The sequence below is a fragment of the Trichomycterus rosablanca genome, chromosome 4 (genome assembly GCF_030014385.1).
Source record: "Trichomycterus rosablanca isolate fTriRos1 chromosome 4, fTriRos1.hap1, whole genome shotgun sequence".
Lineage (NCBI taxonomy): Eukaryota > Metazoa > Chordata > Actinopteri > Siluriformes > Trichomycteridae > Trichomycterus > Trichomycterus rosablanca.
In genome coordinates, this window is record NC_085991.1 from 52,655,597 (window position 1) to 52,678,766 (window position 23,170).

The window sequence follows — 23,170 nt, forward strand, 5'->3', positions numbered from 1 at the left end:
GCTGTGTCTGATCCACTCATACCAGCACAACACACACTAACACAGACGTGCAGTCAGGTTTATTGGAGATACAAAATTGTCCCTAGGTATGAGTGTGTATGTCCTGAGATGGACTGGTGACCTGTCCGGGGGGGAACCCTACCCTTTGCCCAGTGAATCGGACCCACGCAGCCTTGAATAGGGTAATCGGTGGTAAAACAGACAATGACTGACTGAATGAATTTAAATCTAGGCTCATCCTGATACTGATCCCTGAAACATCTTCCAAAAACACTGAGTGGTGATTTAAGACTCCAAATTTCTTTCCTTTTTCCCAGCCCAAACCCAGTGGGCGGGTTAATCTCCAGCGTTTCTTCATGGACCCTAAGGGACGGCCACCTTCAGTGTCCTCCAGACCTCGACTTCAGTCCCAGTCTGCTCCTAGAGGACCATATTGGACCGGATCTGAACCGCCGGACCCGACCAACACCGACCTCCTGTCTGACCTTCTGCAGTACCTCTCTGGTCCCAAGAGCATCGCTATTCCACCTCAGGAGGAGTTCAAATACTCAAGACTTCTGGGCACCGGCCCTGCCAAATCAGGACAGGATTCAGGAAGACCTCCCCGCCCAAGAATCGACAGACTGACGTTTGGGTCCGGACTGAACCGTCCCTCTCATCAGGACTCGCTCAGTTCAGTGGACGGTAAGATTTTGTCTTCGGGTTTTAATGACGACGGAACTTGTAGAGTCATGGTGGGAACCCGGGGTTAGGGACTGGTCTCAGAGGGTAGGGATGCACCAAAGGGTTCAGTCTTTGCATTAATTCAGATGTTTCGCCATCTACTGTGCATAATATTGGGAAAAGATCCAGGCAACCTGGAGGAATTTCATTGACCTGATAGATGACGTTCCATGAGAAACCGTCATGCTGCAGTGATGAGTGTAGCCCTGTGGGCTTGGGAGAACTTGCGATTGGCTTGTCTTCCATTTTCCCCATTTCCCCCACTAATCTAAGGGAGTAAATCTCAGTTTCTGATTGGCTGACCGTTGGTTGATTATGTTGACATGCAATCTGTCAATATTTCAACCCTGGTGGACGATTTTACCAGATGACGAAGTGTCATGGTGGGACAAGCTCTTCCTGGGGAAAAGTTGAGAACTAGGTCCTTTTTTCCAGCACTGGTCCCTGAACTCCAGAAGCTCTGGACCGAATGGCCACACGTTCCTGAGGGACGCCTCTCCACTAGAGTGGTGGTTCGTTCATGCATTATTGGAACTTCAATAGACAAAATGACGTCTAAATGACAGCAGACTTATGCCAGACGCCAGGCTCCATGTGAGCATCAATTGTGGAGGCATTGTGACATCACAAGCCTTTACATCTAGCCCTCAGTTTACAGTTTAATAGACTTTAGATTAGCTCATCTGAATAACCGCCCATTCCCTCAAGTCAAGTCAAATTTATTTCTATATAGCGCTTTTTACAATAGACATAGTCTCAAAGCAACTTTACCGAATCCAGGACCGACAGACCAAAAACTCCTGTTGAGCAAGCCGAGGGCGACAGTGGCAAGGATAAACTCCCTTAAAAATACAGGAAGAAACCTTGAGAGGAACCAGACTCAGCAGGAACCTCCATCCTCCTTGGGTGGCCTGGAAGATCATTTGAATAAATAGGATTTACACAAATCATACAAACACTTGTTCTTAACATTTTTGGTGCAAACAAGCCAGGTTACCGTCACATCTAGCAGGAGCAGCACTGTTGGCACTGCAGTCTCGACGTGCAGTCTTTAAGATGTAATTACAATGTATCGTGAAGAGTAAAATATCAGTTTTACAGCGAGTAGCTTCAGACTCCGCCCACTAATTATTACAGCATAACTAAAAGGGAGAGCGAGCAGGTAACAAGGTCATGAAGGCTTTCACAGGACATCAGCGCCCACCTCCTCCACCGTCATCAAACCTGAGTGATCAGACAAGAGAGGCAGAACGACAGCAACCCAACATCCCTGATCACCAAGTTTCAACAAGTTCAACAAGTTTCTGTGATCAAGAACCTTCAATCTCTGCTCCTTTGTCTATATTCGGGGTGGGTAGCTCTGGTCCTTTGACAAATATGAGGGCACCAGACCACCCAGACGTCCAGGACCGGAGCCACACACCCATAGTTTGGAAAAACTAATCAAACCTGAGTAAGTGAATGTGTTTTTAATCTAGACTTGAACATTGAGACGTGTCCGAGTCCCGAGGCAGGAAGATTATTCCAGAGCTGTGGAGCTTTGTAAGGAAATGTTCTTCCACCAGCCGTGATCTTCTTAATTCTAGGAACCTGGTGAACGGAGTGGACGTGCTGGGCTGTAGTGCTCAATAAGCTCACTCAGATACTGTGGAGCCAGACCGTCCACCACGTTTAACTCCGCCTTGTCCCCTTCGTTTCCAGAGAGGTTCGTCCAGGGTGTGGTGAAGCAGCTGGGCAGGCACAGCATCAACACGGACACCCTGACCAAGAGCGACCTCGACCAGCTCTCTGAGGACATCGCTCAAGTCCTGCAGGTGGTAGACGGGGTGGACAGGGTCCAAGGTTCCAGAGTCACACCCGATGACAAGGGGGAAACAAAGAGAGAGCCTGGCGATGGGGGACAGCATGGAGAACAGGACGGAGACGGGGTCGTCCCTGAAGGTACGCTACAACATCATGGTGCATCTTCTGATTCTTTGAATGTATGCAGGGATGGGACGAGTGTTCCACACTGACCGCGTGTTTCAGCCACACCCACTGCTAGCGGGTGTATTAAATGATATTTATATTAATATGTAAGACATAGGATAAAAAATGTACACTATATGGCCAAAAGTATGTGGACACACCGACTTATGATTGAATATACACTGATCAACCATAACATTAAGACCACCTCCTTGTTTCTACACTCACTGTCCATTTTATCAGCTTCACTTACCACATAGAAGCACTTTGTAGTTCTACAATTACTGACTGTAGTCCATCTGTTTCTCTACATGCTTTTTTAACCTGCTTTCACCCTGTTCTTCAATGGTCAGGACCCCCACAGGACCACCACAGAGCAGGTATTATTTAGGTGGTGGATAATTCTCAGCACTGCAGTGACACTGACATGGTGGTGGTGTGTTAGTGTGTGTTGTGCTGGTATGAGTGGATCAGACACAGCAGTGCTGCTGGAGTTTTTTTAAATACCGTGTCCACTCACTGTCCACTCTTTTAGAAACTCCTACCTGGTTGGTCCACCTTGTAGATGTAAAGTCAGAGACGATCGCTCATCTATTGCTGCTGTTTGAGTCGGTCATCTTCTAGACCTTCATCGGTGCTCACAGGACGCTGCCCACGGGGCACTGTTGGCTGGATGTTTTTAGTTGGTGGACTATTCTCAGTCCAGCAGTGACAGTGAGGTGTTTAAAAACTCCAGCAGCGCTGCTGTGTCTGATCCACTGATACCAGCACAACACACACTAACACACCACCACCATGTCAGTGTCACTGCAGTGCTGAGAATCATCCACCACCTAAATAATACCTGCTCTGTGGTGGTCCTGTGGGGGTCCTGACCATTGAAGAACAGCATGAAAGGGGGTAACAAAGTATGTAGAGAAACAGATGGACTACAGTCAGTAATTGTAGAACTACAAAGTGCTTCTATGTGGTAAGTGGAGCTGATAAAATGGACAGTGAGTGTAGAAACAAGGAGGTGGTTTTAATGTTGTGGCTGATCGGTGTAGTTCTTTCATCAATTGCTATCAAGAGGCATACAATGATATAAGGTAAAGGATTTGCTTTTAACATTGTAACATATCAACAGTTTGGGGAAGTCCCCTTCTCTTTTAGCATGATTACACCCCTGAGCACAAAGCGAGCTCTATAAACATGGTTTGCCTACACAGAGCCTTGGTGAACAATCCACTCATCTTAACACTTCTGTGATGAATTTAACTTGGATCATCAGCCAGACCTCGTCTTCTCACCCAACAGTGCCTCACCTCACTGAGTCTACTGCCTGAACGGGCACAAATTCCCACACACACACCAAAGTCTTGTAGAAAGAAGAGCGTCTTTATTTGTCTTTCATACAGATACACAAGTACAGTACAACGAAATTCTTTGTCCGTGTGTCCAAGCTTGTTTGGAAGCTGGGGTCAGATATTGTACGGCACCTCTGAAGCAGACAGGGTTAAGGGCCTCGCTCAAGGGCCCAACAGGTTTTGAACCAACAATCTTCCGATTGATAGCCCAAAGCTCTACCCACTAGGCTACCACTGGAAAGAGGGAGCAGTTCCAATATAAATGCACATGGTTTTGGAACGGGACGTCCAACAAGCTCACGGTCAGGTGTCCCAATACTTTTGTCCATATGGTGTATTAGTGTAAGATGTTCTATTGACTTCACTCATGTTACGTTTGTGTCTGTTGTTATTTAGCAGATGGACGACCTGAAGACAGAAGTCAGAAGCTGGATGAAATGGTAAATGCTCACATCATCATCAACATCATCATCATCAACATCATCATGCTCAGGGATGCTTTACAACCAAAGAACATGAACACATTGAACATTTAGTCATGACAGATCCCTTTAAGCTTGGTCAGATCAGACAATGAGTGTCAGGCACCTGGCATTTTCAGGTCTCTCCAGAGATGTTTGTTGGAGTCTGGTCTTTGGCTGGACCACTCAAGGTCATTTAGGGACTTGCCCTGAAGCCACGTCAATGGTCGTTGTTGTGCATTGAGTTGATCTGTTGCCCCAGTTGGAGTTCCAGAGTTCACTGGATGACGTTTAGCAAACACCAAGCGGTCTGCCGAATGCCTTTCTCACAACTCTGGCTTCCATATTGCATTTCCATTCATCCAAAGTGACTTTGAGGGACTTTGAGCAATTGAGGGTTAATGGTCTTGCTCAGGGGCCCAACAATGGCAACTTGATGGTGGGAACTGAACCGGAAACCTTATGATTACTAGTCCATTATCTTTACCATTGAGCTGCCATTGGCCCAATGCTCTTGCCTCTTTAGGAAGTGCTGCAGAGATGGTTTGATGTCCATCAGGTTCTCCCATCTCTGCACAGTTCTTCTGGAGCTCTTTCAGAGTGAGTCTGAGGTTCTGTCTTACCTCTCTGACCAAGGTCTTTCAAGCTCTAGACTTTTAATCTTTGGCTCCATTGTGGTCCTGGGATTACTCAAAGCCTTGGGTAATTCTTGCCTGTTCGATGCCTTGCCACAGTTTGATGGTGGAGATCTACAAGTGGTAGGCACCTTTACATCAGAAACTATAATCTAACTTCAAACCTTCGTGTTTTCTGCAGGACCCTTTTTTAGGGTTACTCCTGGGCCACCTGGACAGTAAGTCAGAGCCAGAAGCTTCAGATCATCCCCAGAACCTACCACCCATTTTAAGATCCATGAAGCTCCCACAAACCCCCTCTAACCTGAAGGCAGCCGGACTGGAGAACGTCCGCAGTCGAACCACCCAGACTGACGTGGACCTGACGAGGAAGAAGACGGAGCCAGACGCTTCGGGTCCGGACCAACCAGGAGATGCTGAGGTGGAACGATGGCTCCATGGTGGAGAAGCCAAGAAGAACATGCCTGAGGAAGAAGGGGTGGAGAAGAAAGGCGTAAACGTGGAGGAAAAGCTCAGGGTGGATGTGGCGGCGTACTCCAGTCCCCAGCGTGATGGATACTTCGGATACATCATCACAGACGAGTGAGTTCCTGAGCTACACCCACTTTCTGAAACGTCCCAACTTTTCCGAAAATGTGATTTTTACGCTCTCTCTCTGTAAATGTATTTTCTTTTCTAATGTAATCCACCCCGTTTATCCCATAATCCCATAATCAGTGCTGTTTTATTCAGTTCCTCTTCTACCTTCATCCCTCCGTCTATTTATAATGCTTCCTTTACTGAACGAGCCGTCCAGCCAATCACGTCGTCCACTTCTGGTAGATCCACCTGCACCGTAATCCGACCAGTTCAGGTGCTGGTTTGGCATCAGTTCAGTTTCACAAATAAATAAAGGAATAATGACCATGAGCTTGTTGGACGTCCCATTTAAAAAACACACAGTATTAAAATAGAGTAACCTCTGGGTGATATTGTTAGCCACCCTTCTGAGAAAAGTCTGTCTATGTGTGGGAATTTGTGTCCACTGGGCACTGATGTTGGTCAAGAAAGCCTCAGTTGGTGTTCCGGTTCATTCCAGAGCTGTTGAGTGGGGTTGAGGTCAGGGATCTGTCTTTATAGAGCATGCTGGAACAGGAAAGGACCTTCCCTAAACTGTTGGACGCATATCATTTCCCTCATATCATTGATTTATTACACCTGTTAGCAATCATTGTAGCTGAAACACATAAAGTAAAGAATTAGAAGGGGCGTCCCAATACTTTCGTCTATACGGTGTAGCTCACATTCAAGTCAGTCAGTGTGTTTTTTTTAAATGTGATGCACCTGATGGGCGTGGCTCACTCATTCATGTTCAGCCAGGGCAGATTTTTGCCGCTTGTTGCCCTTGAACAAGCCATCATCACTATCACTGGCCACATATCAATGCCCCATTTGCTTCAGTTTACATTCCCTTATGGGGACTAAATAATGTCTAGTTTTTGGTCCTCATAACGTCTCTAGTCCCCACAAGGCTGCTGTATGAATTGACCCACTGCTAACAAATAAAATCAATTTTATTATACAGTACTGTACAATTAATTTTACACTTCCACATTTTTATTATTATGCATTTTACAAAATATAATTATTCATTAATTAAACAACGTCTCGTTTTTGGTCCTCATAGCGTCTCTGGTCCCCACAAGGCTGGTGTATGAATTGACCTACTGCTAACAAATAAAATCAATTCTACTATAAAATTCATTTCACGCTTCCAACTTTATTATTATTATCCATTTTACAAAATGTAATTATTCATTAAATTACGTCTCTGGTCCCCACAAGGCTGGTGTACGAATTGTTACTTCGGATACATAATCACAGCCTAATTTTATTTCCTGTTCTGATTTAATCCACCACGTTTATTCCTCTATTTACTTCCATCATCACTGGCCACACATCAAGGTTAACATCCTTTTTGGGGACTAAATAATGTCTAATTTTTGGTCCCCATAACGTCTCTGGTCCCCACAAGGCTGGTGTTTGAATTGACCTACTGCTCACAAATAAATGTTTCCAACTTTTTATTATTATGCATTTTACAAAACACAAAACGTAATTATTCATTAAATAGTGTCTCGTTTTTGGTCCTCATAATGTCTCTGGTCCCCACAAGGCTGGTGTACGTATTGTTACTTTGGATACTTAATCTCAGGCTAAATTACTTTTCTTTTCTAATTGAATCCACCCCGTCTATCACTTTATTTACTTTTGCTTAATTTAAATTCCTTTATGGGGACTAAATAATGTCTCTGGTCCCCACGAGGCTGGTGTGTGAATCGGTCCCCACAATCATGTATGAACAAATGCAAACACACAAAGGCCACACACCTAGAGTTAAAAACCTGACGTATTCCGACTGAAATTGAGTTTACACCCCGCATGCACCGAGACATTTTTATTTCCAACAACACACACACACACACACACACACACAAGAGAACAGATTGAGGAAAATGACCTCATTAGATTCTCATTCTCACCTGTGTGTGTGTGTGTGTGTGTGTGTTAGCTATACCCGTGTTTATTGGCATTCATTTGTCCCTCTGTAAGTGTAAACGTGTGTAATGATGTGTGTGTGTGTGTGTGATAAACCATCACACTTTATAGGAATCCCATTTGCACATTATTGTTTGGTTCGTTGTGGGGAAACGTGGGTGATTTTTCACCGCGCTGGTGCCACCTGCGCCCCCTCTCCTCTGTCCCCTCACGCTATCGGTTCATCAGATGTTCCAATCCCCCCTTTATCTGTCCGACTAAACCCTCCGGTCTGTAGATCGGATCTGTCCAGTCTGCCCATCACTCTTTATCCTTCTTTTTAATTCCGTCCTCCTTTTATCCTCCCAGGCCTGCAGGAGGGGGTATTACGTTGGGGAGGAGGGGTCGCTTACACTCGTTTCAATAATTTTAAGGACACTACGTAGGAGTGAAGAGCTATTTTAGATTTAGATCTATTTTCTAAGTGTCTACGTGAAAGGTCCATTTCACACCGGGGTGGCACAGTGGCTCGGTCTCCTCACAGCAGGAAAGTCATGGGTTCGATTCCCAAGTTCTCCCCGTGTCTGTGTGGGTTTCCTCCGGGAGCTCCGGTTTCCTCCTACAGTCCAAAAACATGCAGTCAGATTAATTGGAGACACAAAATTGCCGTTAGATGTGTGTGTACATACACCGATCAGCCATAACATTAAAACCACCTCCTTGCTGGTGCTCCACTTACCATATATAGGCACTTTGTAGTTCTACAATTACTGACTGTGGTCCATCTGTTTCTCTGCATGCTTTGTTAGCCCCCTTTCACCCTGTTCTTCAATGGTCAGGACCCCCACAGGACCACCACAGAGCAGGTATTATTTAAGTGGTAGATGATCCTCAGTACTGCAGTGACACTGACATGGTGGTGGTGTGTTAGTGTGTGTTGTGCTGGTATGAGTGGATCAGACACAGCAGCGCTGCTGGAGTTTTTAAATACCGTGTCCACTCACCGTCCACTCTATTAGACACTCCTACCTAGCTGGTCCTCCTTGTAGATGTAAAGTCAGAGACGATCGCTCATTTATTGCTGCTGTTTGAGTCGTTCATCTTCTAGACCTTCATCGGTGTTCACAGGACGCTGCCCACGGGGCGCTGTTGGCTAGATATATTTGGTTGGTGGACTATTCTCAGTCCAGCAGTGACAGTGAGGTGTTTAAAAACTGCAGCAGCGCTGCTGTGTCTGATCCACTCATACCAGCACAACACACACTAACACACCACCACCATGTCAGTGTCACTGCAGTGCTGAGAATGATCCACCACCTAAATAATACCTGCTCTGTGGGGGTCCTGTGGGGGTCCTGACCATTGAAGAACAGCATGAAAGGGGGTTAACAAAGCATGTAGAGAAACAGATGGACTACAGTCAGTAATTGTAGAACTACAAAGTGCTTCTATATGGTAGGTGGAGCTGATAACATGGACAGTGAGTGTAGAAACAAGGAGGTGGTTTTAATGTTAGGGCTGATCGGTGTATGTCTGCTTTGTCATGGACTGCCGCACATTTTGAGCTTGGATAGGCTTTAGCACCCCCTGTGACCCTGATAGCAAATCTGTGTAAAATGACGTTTACCGTTGGTCGCTCAGTGGACCGGTAATCAGAAGGTTGCCGGTTCAAGCCCCACCATTTTCAAGTTGCCTTTGTTGGGCCTCTGAGCAAAAGGTCCTTAATACCAAGTTCACACTACACAACTGGATCTCCTGTAATCGGGAGTCTTTTAAGTCATTGTGGTCACACTACACGACTTGGCTATTTGACCAGCAGGGGGCGTCTGTTCTGTTCTGTTCTGTAGTGAGTTGGAGGTTAATTAAATTGTTTGCAATGTAGCGTGGGTATTATGGTTCATGGACGATAAGGTCACAAATACTGTAAAGCTTGTGTGTGTGCTGATGTATTCTGACAGAAACTATATTATGCCCCTGTACCACATTTTTACACCCCCCCCCCCCAGGGTTTCCCCTCACCCCGTATCCTGCGTTCTCATTGGCTGTAGTTCCACTATTATAGCAGGTGGCACAGGGGTGGAACTTGTCATAAAGTTAGCAATAATAAAGCACGTCCATTTAGAGGGACTACAGGTGCTTCACAGGGGCCACGCCCTCTTTAAGCCACATCTTCCTATGATTATTATTATTATTATTATTATTACTATTACTATTATTATTATTATTATTATTATTAATTTTATTAATTACTACTACTATTATTATTATTATTATTATTATTATTACTATTATTATTATTATTACTATTACTATTACTATTATTATTATTATTATTATTATTATTATTATTAATAATAATTACTACTATTATTATTATTACTATTATTACTATTATTATTATTATTATTATTACTATTATTATTATTATCACTTACTATTATTATTATTATTATTATTATTTTATTTTATTATTATTATAGCAGCTGGCACAGTGGGTGGAACTTGTCATAAAACTAGCAATAAAAAAGCACGTCCATTTAGAGGGACTACAGGGGCTTCACAGGGGCCACGCCCTCTTTCAGACACATCTTCCTATGATGATGAAAAAGTATGGACAAAAGTATTGGGACGCCCGTTCTAGTTCTTGAATTGTTGTGTTTCAGCCACAACAGTTACTAACAGGTGTAATAAATCAATGATATAAACAACAGTTTAGGGAAGGACCTTTCCTGTTCCAGCATGCTTTATTAAAACAGTTTAAAGAAACTCCAGTGTCCTGCACAGAGTCCTGACCTCAGTACCACTCAACAGCTCTGGAATGAACCGGAACATCAACTGAAAAATGCTCTGGAGACAGATTATTATTATTATTATTATTATTATTATTATTATTATTGTTATTATTATTATAGCAGCTGGCACAGCGGGTGGAACTTGTCATAAAGTTAGCCATAATAAAGCACGTCCATTTAGAGGGACGATATAATCGGTCGATTTTACTGTCGTTTGAAATCGGTCACTCGCTGAATTGAATTGCTTCGCCCGACCACCAGTCACCAACTAACCCTTCACACTCCAACACAAATTGAATAGACCAGTATGATGGATTTATGTGCTCAGATTTGTATTTGTTTAAAAGTTGATTGTCAAAATGTAAGTAAATCAAATGAAATTAGAACTAGACACATTTTATAATTTATTGTTATATATTATATTATTTTCAGAATATCCAGTGTCTCTGAGGACCCTGACGGTTCCCCTCGTACAAACGGTACACGTACAAACGTTAAATAGCATTGTATAGCGACAATACCACCATGGTTAACCATTTCTGGGTAAAATCCTCAGACTTCTCCAGATCTTCAAAGGTTGTGCCTAAATCTACTGGAGCTCTGGTCCGGCACTAGTTTTCAGGTGGTACCAGACCCACTGTGACCCTGCTTTGGAGGATTAAATGATCGATTTTATTTGATTTATTTGTATTTTAACACTATTTGTCCTTGTTCTCTTTCCCTCACATGCAGCTCTCTGTCCACTGACCGTGGACTGAACCTGATGGAGAACCTGGCCAGGAGAGCCAACATCCGAGTGACCGACTTCCTCCAGCTCTCGTGAGTAACGCCGCACGTTCAGACGCGGACGTATTTCAGAGTGATTCATCGTGTGTGGGCGCTCGCGGGTCCCGTTTTCCGAAACCCTTTCGGTCCGGCTGTTCTTTTTGAGCGTGCGTGTGTGCGAGCGGGTGACGGGGGTGAACATATCGGGGCGTGTTTGATAGGAAATAGAACGTGCGGAGGCGTGTGCGCTTTGTTAAACTCTCCTCGGTGGTTTGATTACCGTTTCGTAATGAGCGTGCTGAGCGTAAAAGGCTCGGAGCTTCTCCAGCGCCCCTCGAGTCCCGACCGAACGGGTGGGTGACGTCAAAGGAGCTTTTAATACCCGACTGAAAAATAAATCTAACAGATTCCTCACACACACACACACAGAGGAACGAAGATCATTTTGTATCGAGGGATTTTAAGCTGTTGGTCTATTAGAAATTCAAACCTGTACTGCGAATGACAGATACAGACGCCACACCTACATCAATAGGGCTGACGGGTCCTATATGGACACTATAGACTTTAAGTAGGCTAGCCTATCAGTGCTGAGATCTACACAGACACCTGATTGGCTGGGTCTCTAGCAAAGGGCGGGATCACTGCTGGTGTGAGTGCGGCCTCTGCTGACCGGTCGGGTGATACTGCGCTCTGCGAGGCTCCGCCCCTGGCAGGTGAAAAGAAGCGTTCCGAAGGGCCGAGGCCGCCTCTCGCTTCGACTGACCACCACTATTGGGGTAAAAACTATGTGGACACCTGACTGTGAGATTTTGGCAGTTGTAGCCTAGCGATTGAGGTTCTGGACCAGTAATCGAAAGGTCGCTGGTTCAAGCCCCACTACTGCCAGGTTGCCACTGTTGGGCCCTTGAGCGAGGCCCTTAAACCTCAATTGCTTAGACAGTATACTGTCACACTACTGTGTGTCTCTGATGTTCCGATTCATCCCAATAGTGATCAGAAGACTCTCCAGGCCATACTCATCAAACCAGGAGCGCAGTCACACTGAAACCTTTAAGGGCCTTCCCTAAACTGTTATTAAACACAGGTTATTAAACCCCTCTGAACAGTGGGCGTGCCTAAAACACCCGAACTCAATACTTAGTTGACTGACAGGTAGAGACGCCACTGATGGACAGGCACTGAGGCTACAGGTGCTTCACAGGGGCCACGCCCTCTTTACCGTACCTGACTGGTACAAAAGCCACATCTTCCCATGATGATGGGAAAATATGGACAAAAGTATTGGGACGCCCGTTCTAGTTCTTGAATTCATGTGTTTCAGCCACAACAGTTGCTCACAGGTGTAATAAATCAACAATATAAAGTAAAGTAGATACTTCCAACTTTGCAGCAACAGTTTAGGGAAGGTCCTTTCCTGTTCCAGCACCCTCACTGGGAATGAAGTGGCCACGTGAGAGGTCACTGGGACTGACCTTTCCTCAGACTGAAACCTCCATCAGGTGCTTTTCACTCCAGTAACTCTTTATTTTTCATCAGTTCGGCCTTTTCTCCGTCTCTGTGCCTCCGTCTGAATAATTTGAGCAATTTTTAAGGCTTTTCTGGACAGAAAAACGGAAGAAAAATACAAAAGAACGGAACAAAATGCAACATGGAACAAAAGATAAACAGAGTGATTATATTAATGATGAACATGAGCATCTAACAGCAGCACGGCGAGTCCTGGTGTAATGATGAGTGATGAGAACAGGACGGTCCACATCGTCTCACTTCTGATTAATGTGCTGATTAATGTACTCGTGAGCTATAGAGGAGCGTCGTTATGACATCACAACATTCAGTCACAGACCCCATGTCCTGTAGATCATCACAGTCAGGATGTTATTCACCACGTCACCCGACACTGCCCTACTCACTTCAACTCTATCACCTTAATAGCAGCTTTACTGCACATCACACAGGCGCCGTTAATAAAAAAAAATTGTAGTTCCACACGTGGCTTTTTACTTCACAACACACACGATTATGTATTACTGCAATAAAATAAAATAAATACAATAAAAACACTTTTACAACAGGTAGTTTCAAAAAACAGGGGTGTTACAAAATAAATAATAAGAATAAAGATAAACATAATAATATAATAAATATAATAAATATAAAAATAAATAAATAATAAATAATAATAATTAAAATAAATATAATAATATAACATAGATAGATAAAAATAATTAATAGGAATAATAAAGATAAACATAATAATATAATAAAGATAAAAATAAATAATAATAAAGATTAACATAATAATATAATAAAAATAAAAATAATAATATGATTAAAATAAAAATAAATAGTAAAAGATAAATATAATAATATAATAAAGATAAAAATAAATAATAATAATAATAATAATAAAGATAAACATGATAATATAATATAAAAATAAGTAATAAGAATAAAGATATAATATAAATAAATATAATAACGATAAAATAAATAATAATAATGAAGATAAAAATAAATAACAATAATAATTAAAATAAACAATAATATAATAAAATAAAAAAATAAAATAAAAATAAAGATAAACATAATAATATAATAAAGATAAACATAAATAATAAGAATAAAGATAAAAATAAATAATAAGAATAAAGATAAACATAATAATATAATAAAGATAAAAAATAAATAATAAGAGTAAAGATAAACATAAATAATAAGAATAAAGATAAAAATAAATAATAAAAATAAAGATAAACATAATAATATAATAAAGATAAAAAATAAATAATAAGAGTAAAGATAAACATAAATAATAAGAATAAAGATAAAAAATAAATAATAAGAATAAAGATAAACATAAATAATAAGAATAAAGACAAATAAATAATGAGGATAAAGATAAACATAAATAATAAGAATAAAGATAAAAATTAATAATAGAATAAAGATAAACATAATGATATAATAAAGATAAAAATAAATAATAAGAATAAAGATAAACATAAATAATAGGAATAAAGATAAATATAAAAATATAATAAAGATAAAAAATAAATAATAAGAATAAAGATAAAGATAAATATAAAAATATAATAACGATAAAAAATAAATACTACTACTAACAATAATAAAGATAAACATAAATAACAACAACAATAATAATAAATTAATAATAAAAATAATAATAATTATATTATTATTATTATTAACAACAATAAGAATTATTATTAAATAAAACGTGTAGGTGCTTTAGCATGAATGTTGGCGTTTACTGTGACTGGCGGCGTGTCTATCAGTGCACATCAGAGTTAGAGATTTTTTTCTTATATTGACTTATTTATTCTTTATTCATTGTTAGCATTACAGATGAACAGGTGATCAGTGGGGTGCATTTTATAGCCAATCATATTGTGTAAATGTGACCGATCAGTTCAGCAGTGGTTTGATCTTGATGTAATTATGTCTTTTGGAGGAACATTCAATAATTTTGTGTCTGTGGCGTCACTGCAGACGTGGTTAATTATTCCCAAAACTATTGATTAGTCTACGTTTATTCTTCTTTATTAAACGTCCGGTTCGAGCTCGTCGTCCTGCTTCCCTCAAGGATTTTACTATAATATATCATCAATTCTTTTAAAGCTTTAAGAGAGAGGGAATAATGCGTGTGGGCGAGCTGCGTTCACCAGGCCGGAGAGTCCTTCAGCTGAAAACGTTTACGATGACGACACGTTATTATCTGTGTATTAAAGAGACGCTTTACTTTCTAAATGAATCTGTACTGGAAACACAGACCAACATTAGCCCTTACTGACCATGTTCTAACCCCACAGACCAACATTAGCTGTATCTGCCCCTTTTTTACTGACCAGACCAAAGCTTTCATCGACTGTAGGTTGGTATTCTTGTCAGTTTGACCATCACTGTCTTGCTCGTTGTCATTCTTGGGAGTCTAGGTCCCAAATCTAAGGCGGAGTCCAATGTTCTGCCAGTCCAATGTCCTTCTAGCTTCCACCATGACCTCCAGAACCTCTTCAGAGTTCATCATCATGTTTGTTTTCACATTTATTGGTCTTGTTATTGTCCTTATTCTCCTCGTTTCTCAGTAACTCGTTCCTGGAGTCCCCGTTCTCTCTCTCTGGTGTTTCGTGACTCTGACCTCCGTCTGTCGCTGGGATAATGATTATGGATTTGCTCCTCATTACCATCTCGCTCTTTGCTTTTGATCATCCTGCTCGTTCTGGCAGAATTATTTGGAGGAGCGAACATGAAAAGAATCTTCAGCGGCGTCCTGCTGCCTCGGGCTCCCGTGAGTCGCCGTTCTCGACCTGTCGCCGGGCAGACTGGCACTAAAGTGGCACAAATGACTGAAGACGGAGAGCCGGAGCTTTATTAGGACTGTTATACAGTCTGTGTTTGTAATCAGAGAATACCGAGATTTTTACCTTCTTTCTTTCACACAGCCGTCTTTAATACGACTAAATTACAGAAGATCGTAGTTCCACACGTGGCTTCTTACTCTGCAACAAAATAATGCATTCATTATAATAAAATCAAAGAAATACAACAAATGTTTTGATGTTGACCTCCACTTTGATTGAGGAGAGCCGAGACTGACACGCGCCCCCTCCGACACGTGCACAGTACCGACTGCATCTTTTCACCTGCACAAGGCGAGTTCATATGCGGATCAGCTTTGTATACGGAGAGACACACCCTGTTAATACAGCGTTTTTAAATTGTTTTTGTTTTTACTTACTCCTGTAATTTAACATAGTTTTTCTTTTTAGTTAATGCAGCTTTTTTTATTTTTAAAATTTGTTTTAGTTGATACCACATTTTAAACTTTTATTTCATTTTAGTTAATGCCGCGTTTAAATTTTTTTTATTTTAGTTAATGCCGCATTTTTCAATTCTTTTATTTTAGTTAATGCAGTCTTTTTAATTTTAGTTAATGCCGCATTTTAAAATGTTTATTTTAGTTAATGCTGCGTTTTAAATTTTTTAATTGTAGTTAATGCCGCATTTTAGTTTTTTTTAAATTAATGTCGCATTTATAAATGTTTTTTATTTTAGTTAATGCCGCGTTTATAATTTTTAAATTTTAGTTAATGCCGCAATTTAAAATTTGCCATGTTTTTACTTTTTTAAATTTTAGGTAATGCAGAGTTTTAAAATGTTACTTATTGTCGCAATTTAACATCGTTTTTTTTTTTAGTTAATGTTGCGTTTTTAAATGTTTTTTCATTTTAATGCTGCATTAAAATTTTTTTTTTTTATTAATGACGTGTTTTTAAGTGTTTTCTGTTTTAGTTAAAACAGCGTTTTTAATTTTCTTTATTTTAGTTAATGCAGAATAAAAAAATGTTTGCTTTCAGTTAATGCCGCGTTTTTTTATTGTTTTTGTTTTTAGTTATTGTAGCGTTTAACATTTTTCAGGAAATGCCTCTAAATCTATTTTGTTTTAAGTAATGTCGCATTTTTAAATACTTTTTACCTTTTTAAATATTTTTCACGTTTTAAATGTTTTGTCACGCTGCTGCCGACAGCAGATCTGAGATTTAAACTTATGAGTACTAGATGTCAGCACTGGTCCACACTGGTAGTGTATTTTATCGCTGTGCCACCTGAGCTCCTATTTATATTACACTTTGGTAAGAAGTAGAGACGGTATCACTACACGAATCCTTTTGGCTCTGGAAAATATGAGTCTCTGCCAAACGAGACGAGTGCAGAAACAAGTGGGGTATTAACGCCAAAACAACCTGCTGGAAACAGAACGATCGGCTCCTCTGAGACTAATTTAGTCGCCAGTTTAGGAGAGGGCATGGGCACCGTCACAAAACTGGTTGGCACCTTAAATTTGGGAATGGAGATCAGGTGGTGCGGTGTGGGCTTTAGGTGTGGGGGGTGAATACAGCCAGCAGCTACGTGTGAGGCTACAGGAGTGGGGTGTGGGAGGGTGTGGGAGGTGTAATGTCTGACTGCAGAGGTACGGCGTGGGCGGGGGGAGGACGGGACCAGGTGAGATGGTTTGGTGTGTGAATGTGTTTCTGCTCTGGAGTGGAAGGTGTTGAGTTGGTTAGGAGGAAGTGCTCGGTGTATTTCTGTACGTGTTAATGCGCTCGGTGTTGAGCTGAGGGGTTTCTGTCTTTACTGACCATGTTTTTAACTTTAAAATCAATACTAGCCGCTATTTTAACCTCTCCAGACCAACAGTAGCCTCCACTTCACCTAATTTGCCCTTTAGATCCCAACATTTGCCCTCATTGGCACTATTTTTACCCCTACAGTCTTCACTGAACCTAAATTCATATTTAAAGATGAATGTTAGACATCACCAGCTCTGTTTGGCCTCTACGAACCAGGGTTAGCACTTACTGGCCTTATGCTAATGCCAGTTAGCCCTGGGCTAAGCGTTACTGGACTGGCACTGTGTTTACTGATCCAGTTGCCACTTATTTGCTAGCCTTCAGGACGTCAGCTGATCGCTGGTTTAGCACACGAGTTATAATCAGACATTACTGGTTTGGTTTGGTGGATTTGGATGCACATTTTAGTGGTTCTAAAGCATCCAGCTATGCATTGTTTATAGAAAACACTGGCAGTATAATAGATCATACTGAAGTGCTCAAGGATTTAGGGCTCTGTTAGAGGTTGGGGATCTATTAGATGATGATCTGATGGTGTATTTAAGGGTGATGGAGCTATTAGATGTTTGGGATCTATTAGACGTTGATATGATGGTACATGTGAGGGTGAGGGATCTATGTGATGTTGGGGATCTATTTGATGTTGGGATCTATTTGATGTTGGGGATTTATAGGATGTTGGGGATCTATTTGATGTTGGGATCTATTTGATGTTGGGGATCTATTTGATGTAGGGATCTATTTGATGTTGGGGATTTATAGGATGTTGGGGATCTATTTGATGTTGGGTGTCTATTTGATGTTGGGGATTTATTAGATGTTGGGGATCTATTTAATTTTGGGATCTATAGGATGTTGGGGATCTATTTGATGTTGGGGATTTATTAGATGTTGGGGATCTATTTAATGTTGGGATCTATAGGATGTTGGGGATCTATTTGATGTTGGGGATTTATAGGATGTTGATCTGATGGTACGTGTGAGGGTGAGGGATCTATTAGACGTTGATCTGATGGTACATGTGAGCGTGAGGGATCTATTAGATTTTGGGGATCTATTGGATGTTGGGGATTTATTAGATGTTGATCTGATGGTACGTGTGAGGGTGAGGAATCTATTAGATGTTGGGGATCTATTTAATGTTGGGGATTTATTAGATGTTGATCTGATGGTACGTGTGAGCGTGAGGGATCTATTAGATGTTGGGGATCTATTTGATGTTGGGGATTTATTAGATGTTGATCTGAGGGTACGTGTGAGGGTGAGGGATCTATTAGATGTTGATCTGATGTTTCATGTGAGGGTGAGGGATCTATTAGATGATGATCTGATGGTGCATGTGACGGTGAGGGATCTATTAGATGTTGATCTGATGGTAAGTGTGAGGGTGAGGGTTCTATTAGATGTTGATCTGATAATGTGTGTGAGGGTGAGGGATCTATTAGATGATGATTTGATGGTGCATGTCAGGGTGCGGGATCTATTAGATGTTGATCCGATGGTATGTGTGAGGGTGAGCGATCTATTAGATGTTGATCTGATGGTACGTGTGAGGGATCTATTAGATGTTGATCTGATGGTGTTTTTGAGGGTAAGGGATCTATTAGATGATGATCTTATGGTACGTGTGAGGGTGAGGGATCTATTAGATGCTGATCTGATGGTGCATGTCAGGGTGAGGGATCTATTAGATGATGATCTGATGGTGCATGGGGGTCTATTAGATGTCAATTTGGTGGAGGTTCCTTGTAGTTCAGATGTTGAATGCAGCAGACCAGACCAGCATAAAGACCTTAGGGACTTTGATAAGGACCAGAACATTATGGCTAGACGACTGGGTTGAAGTATCTCCCAAATAGCAAAGGGTATCAATGGCAGCCATGGCAAGGACCCACAGACAGTGGTCCAAGGAGGGACGAACCACAAACTGCTGACAGGTTGTTGAGTGGCCAAGACTCATTGATGTCAGAGAACATAAAGTCTGTGATGTCCGGTATGGACCAACAGAGCATCGAACCCTTCTGTGTGAGGCTGTGTAGTCACAGACCAATCAAAGTGCAATGAGCCTGCAGGCATCAGAACTGGACATCTGATCAATCAAAGAAGTTTGATTGGTCAAACAAGTTCTGTTTATTTCAAGATACTGACCAGTTGTCCTGGTACCAGATGACTCCTTCAGACAAAGTTTTGGTCCTAATGTTTTGGTGTGTCCATATACTTTTGACCATACAGTCTGTTTGAGTTTTTTCCCACTAACAGATGTGAACAGTTGTAGTGAACAGTACTCGTACAGAACTACAGAGTAACTGGAGGGTGCTAACATCTATAAAAGCAACGCTAATAATGCTAATAACACCAGAGCACGTACAGCGCTGGTCTCCTCTCGCCCACACGCCCAGACTCCACTGCTTTTTGTGCTAACATGCCGTCTTTAGCCGGCGCTGCTGACATTTCCAGAGGTCGGCAAGTCATTCCTGCAGATGGCAGGTTGAAGGAACGGACGCTAAATTCAGATGCATTAACATCTTCTGAAAAGAGGACGCGCCCAGAATTTGCTAGCGTAGCTGGATTGTAGACGAATAGTAGGGCCAGCCAGGCCAAACTAATTTATAACCGCTGTGAGGTAGCTATTAAAGGCTAGCACAGTTACCTACTGACTAACGCTGACTTAGATGTTGGGGAACTGTTAGAAGTTGGGATCTGTTAGATTTTGGGATCTATCAGATGTTGGGATATGTTAGATTTTGGGATCTATTAGATGTTGGGAATCTGTTAGATGTTGATCTGATGGTGCATGTGAGGGTGAGGGATCTATTAGATGTTCAGTATCTATTAGATGTTATCTGTTAGATGTAGTTATATGTTAGATGTTGGGATTTATTAGATGTTGGGGATCTGTTAGATGTTGGAGATCTGTGAGATATTGATCTGATGTTGATCTAATAGTCCATGTGAAAGTGAGGGATCTATTAGATGTAGATCTAATAGTGCATATGAGGGATCTGTTACATGTTTGGTATTTATTAGATGTTTGGTATCTGTTAGATGTTGGGATCTATTAGATGTTGGGATCTATTAGATGTTTGGAATCTGTTAGATTTTGGGATCTATTATATGTTGGGAATCTGTTAGATGTTGATCTGATGGTGCATGTGAGGGTGAGGGATCTATTAGATGTTCAGTATCTATTAGATGTTGGAGATCTGTTAGATGTTGTGGATCTGTTAAATGTTGGGGATCTGTTAGATGTTTGGAATCTGTTAGAGGTTGGGGATATGGTGGATGTTGGGGATCTGTTAGATGTTGGGATCTTAGATTTTGGGATCTACTATATGTTGGGAATCTGTTAGATGTTGATCTGATGGTGCATGGTGAGGGTAAGGGATCTATTAGATGTTTAGTATCTATTAGATGTTGTTATCTGTTAGATGTTGCGATCTATTAGATGTTGTGGATCTGTTAGATGTGATCTATTAGATGTTGGAGATCTGTTAGATGTTGGGATCTGTTAGATGTTTGAGGTCTGTTAGATGTTGGGGATCTGTTAGATGTTGGAGATCTGTTAGATGTTGGGATTTGTCAGATGTCTGAGGTCTGTTAGATGTTGGGGATCTGTTAGATGTTGGGGATCTGTTAGATGTGGATCTGTTAGATGTTGTGATCTATTAGATGTTGGAGATCTGTTAGATGTTGTGATCTGTTTGATGTTGGAGATCTGTTAGATGTTGGAGATCTGTTAGAAGTTGGGATCTGTTAGATGTTGGGGATCTGTTAGATGTTGTGGATCTGTTAGATGTTGTGATCTATTAGATGTTGGAGATCTGTTAGATGTGATATGTTAGATGTTTGAGATCTGTTAGAAGTTGGGATCTGTTAGATGTTGGGGATCTGTTAGATGTTGGGATCTATTAGATGTTGATCTGATAGTGCATGTGAGGGTGAGGGATCTATTAGATGTTTATTTGATGGTGCGGTGCACGTGAGGGTGAGGGATCTGTTAGATGTTGGGATCTGTTAGATGTTTATCTGAAGGTGCATGTGAGGGTGAGGGATCTGTTAGATGTTGGGATCTATTAGATGTTTATTTGTTGGTACATGTGAGGGTAAGGGATCTGTTAGATGTTTATTTGATGGTGCATGTGAGGGTGAGGGATCTGTTAGATGTTGATCTGATGGTGCATGTGAGGGTGAGGGATCTGTTAGATGTTGGGATCTGTTAGATGTTCAGATGAGTGAAAACTGGAAGCTTTGAAGTTTTAGAGAAGAATGTAAAGCCTGATTAAGTACAGCGATTGCTACTAAAGGGTTCATTTACTTTAATGTAGCGCACCGAAACGGTCAAGCACCGGGATTGTGGATACTTCCGTTACTTCCGGGATTGTGGATACTTGAGTGAAGGTCAAACAAAGGCTGTAGGACGTCAGCGGAAGCTAACGCGAGGCAGAAACGGCGTAGCTAGCGTGTCGCGTATGTTTCACGTACACAGCGGAGGGCAGAGGTAAGAACGTCGTCTCCGAATCACGAACAAAAAAGGTGAACGGATTTAATTTACGTCTCCGCGGGAGACGGAGGGAAAGTGTGGGAGTTTCATCACTTATGGATTTCATCTAGGTTCAAGTTTGAGTGGAAGTGTGGGGTGAGTGTGGACCGTGTGTGTGTGTGTGTGTGTGTGTGTGTGTGTGTGTGTGTGTGTGTGTGTGAAGGCTGAAAGGTTTTGCCTTCCACCTCCTGCAGACGTGTGAATGGGATTTTCTTAGGTGACAGATTCGTTCCCTCACCCACTCACCCACCCACTCACCCACTCACCCACTCACCCACTCGCTCGCTCCTTCCTGTCTACCTTTTATGTCCCTCTGGTTTATGTCAAGGACGCTCTCAGAACTGCGGTTCCTGTGGCCCCTGTGGCCCCTGACCACAGCTTCAGGATTGTGGGGTGGTTCTTACCTTTGGGACTCTGATGCTGACAACTTCTGGTGTGGAGGCTGCTGGGACGCGGTTGACCAGACTGGTCAGCAGTGTCATGTCCAGATCCCTCCCGTCCACACCCGTCTGTTCAAACCATCAAAAACTGGTCCGCCTTAAACGTCTACAGTCGAGCAAGCTTTACATCTGTGGCTGGGCGTAGAGACTAACGGAGAAGAACCCGAGACCCTGGTCCACGATCCATACACACACACACACACATACATGAATATATATACAGTATATATATATATACAGTGGGGCCAAAAAGTACTTAGTCAGCCACTGATTGTGCAGGTTCTCCTACTTAGAAAGATGAGAGAGGTCTGTAATTTTCATCATAGCTACACTTCAACTATGAGAGACAAAATGAGAAAAAAAAAATCCAGGAAATCACATTGTAGGATTTTTAAAGAATTTATTTGTAAATTATGGTGGAAAATAAGTATTTGGTCAATAACAAAAGTTCAACTCAATACTTTGTAACATAACCTTTGTTGGCAATGACAGAGGTCAAACGTTTCCTGTAAGTCTTCACCAGGTTTGCACACACTGTAGCTGGTATTTTGTCCCATTCCTCCATGCAGATCTCCTCTAGAGCAGTGATGTGTTGGGGCTGTCGCTGGGCAACACAGACTCCACAAATTTTCTATGGGGTTGAGGTCTGAAGACTGGCTAGGCCACTCCAGGACCTTGAAATGCTTTTTACGGAGCCACTCCTTCGTTGCCCGAGCGGTGTGTTTGGGATCATTGTCATGCTGGACGACCCAGCCACGTTCCATCTTCAATGCTCTCACTGATGGAAGGAGGTTTTGGCTTAAAATCTCACGATACATGGCCCCGTTC

At 41.7% G+C, this 23,170-nt stretch overlaps 1 protein-coding gene across 3 annotated transcripts in view; it reads left to right on the plus strand.

Moving 5' to 3' along the window:
* The window catches only part of ptprn2 (protein tyrosine phosphatase receptor type N2), a 259,239-nt gene that overhangs the window by 79,401 nt on the left and 156,668 nt on the right, over window positions 1-23,170 (plus strand). For 2 of the 3 annotated variants that reach the window (XM_062994511.1, XM_062994513.1), the window contains exons 6-10: window positions 318-684; window positions 2,425-2,664; window positions 4,434-4,477; window positions 5,315-5,715; window positions 11,175-11,261. In XM_062994511.1, the coding sequence (XP_062850581.1) occupies window positions 318-684; window positions 2,425-2,664; window positions 4,434-4,477; window positions 5,315-5,715; window positions 11,175-11,261 (1,139 nt within the window). The remainder of the gene's footprint in view (window positions 1-317; window positions 685-2,424; window positions 2,665-4,433; window positions 4,478-5,314; window positions 5,716-11,174; window positions 11,262-23,170) is intronic. The other variant, XM_062994512.1, reaches the window with a different exon arrangement.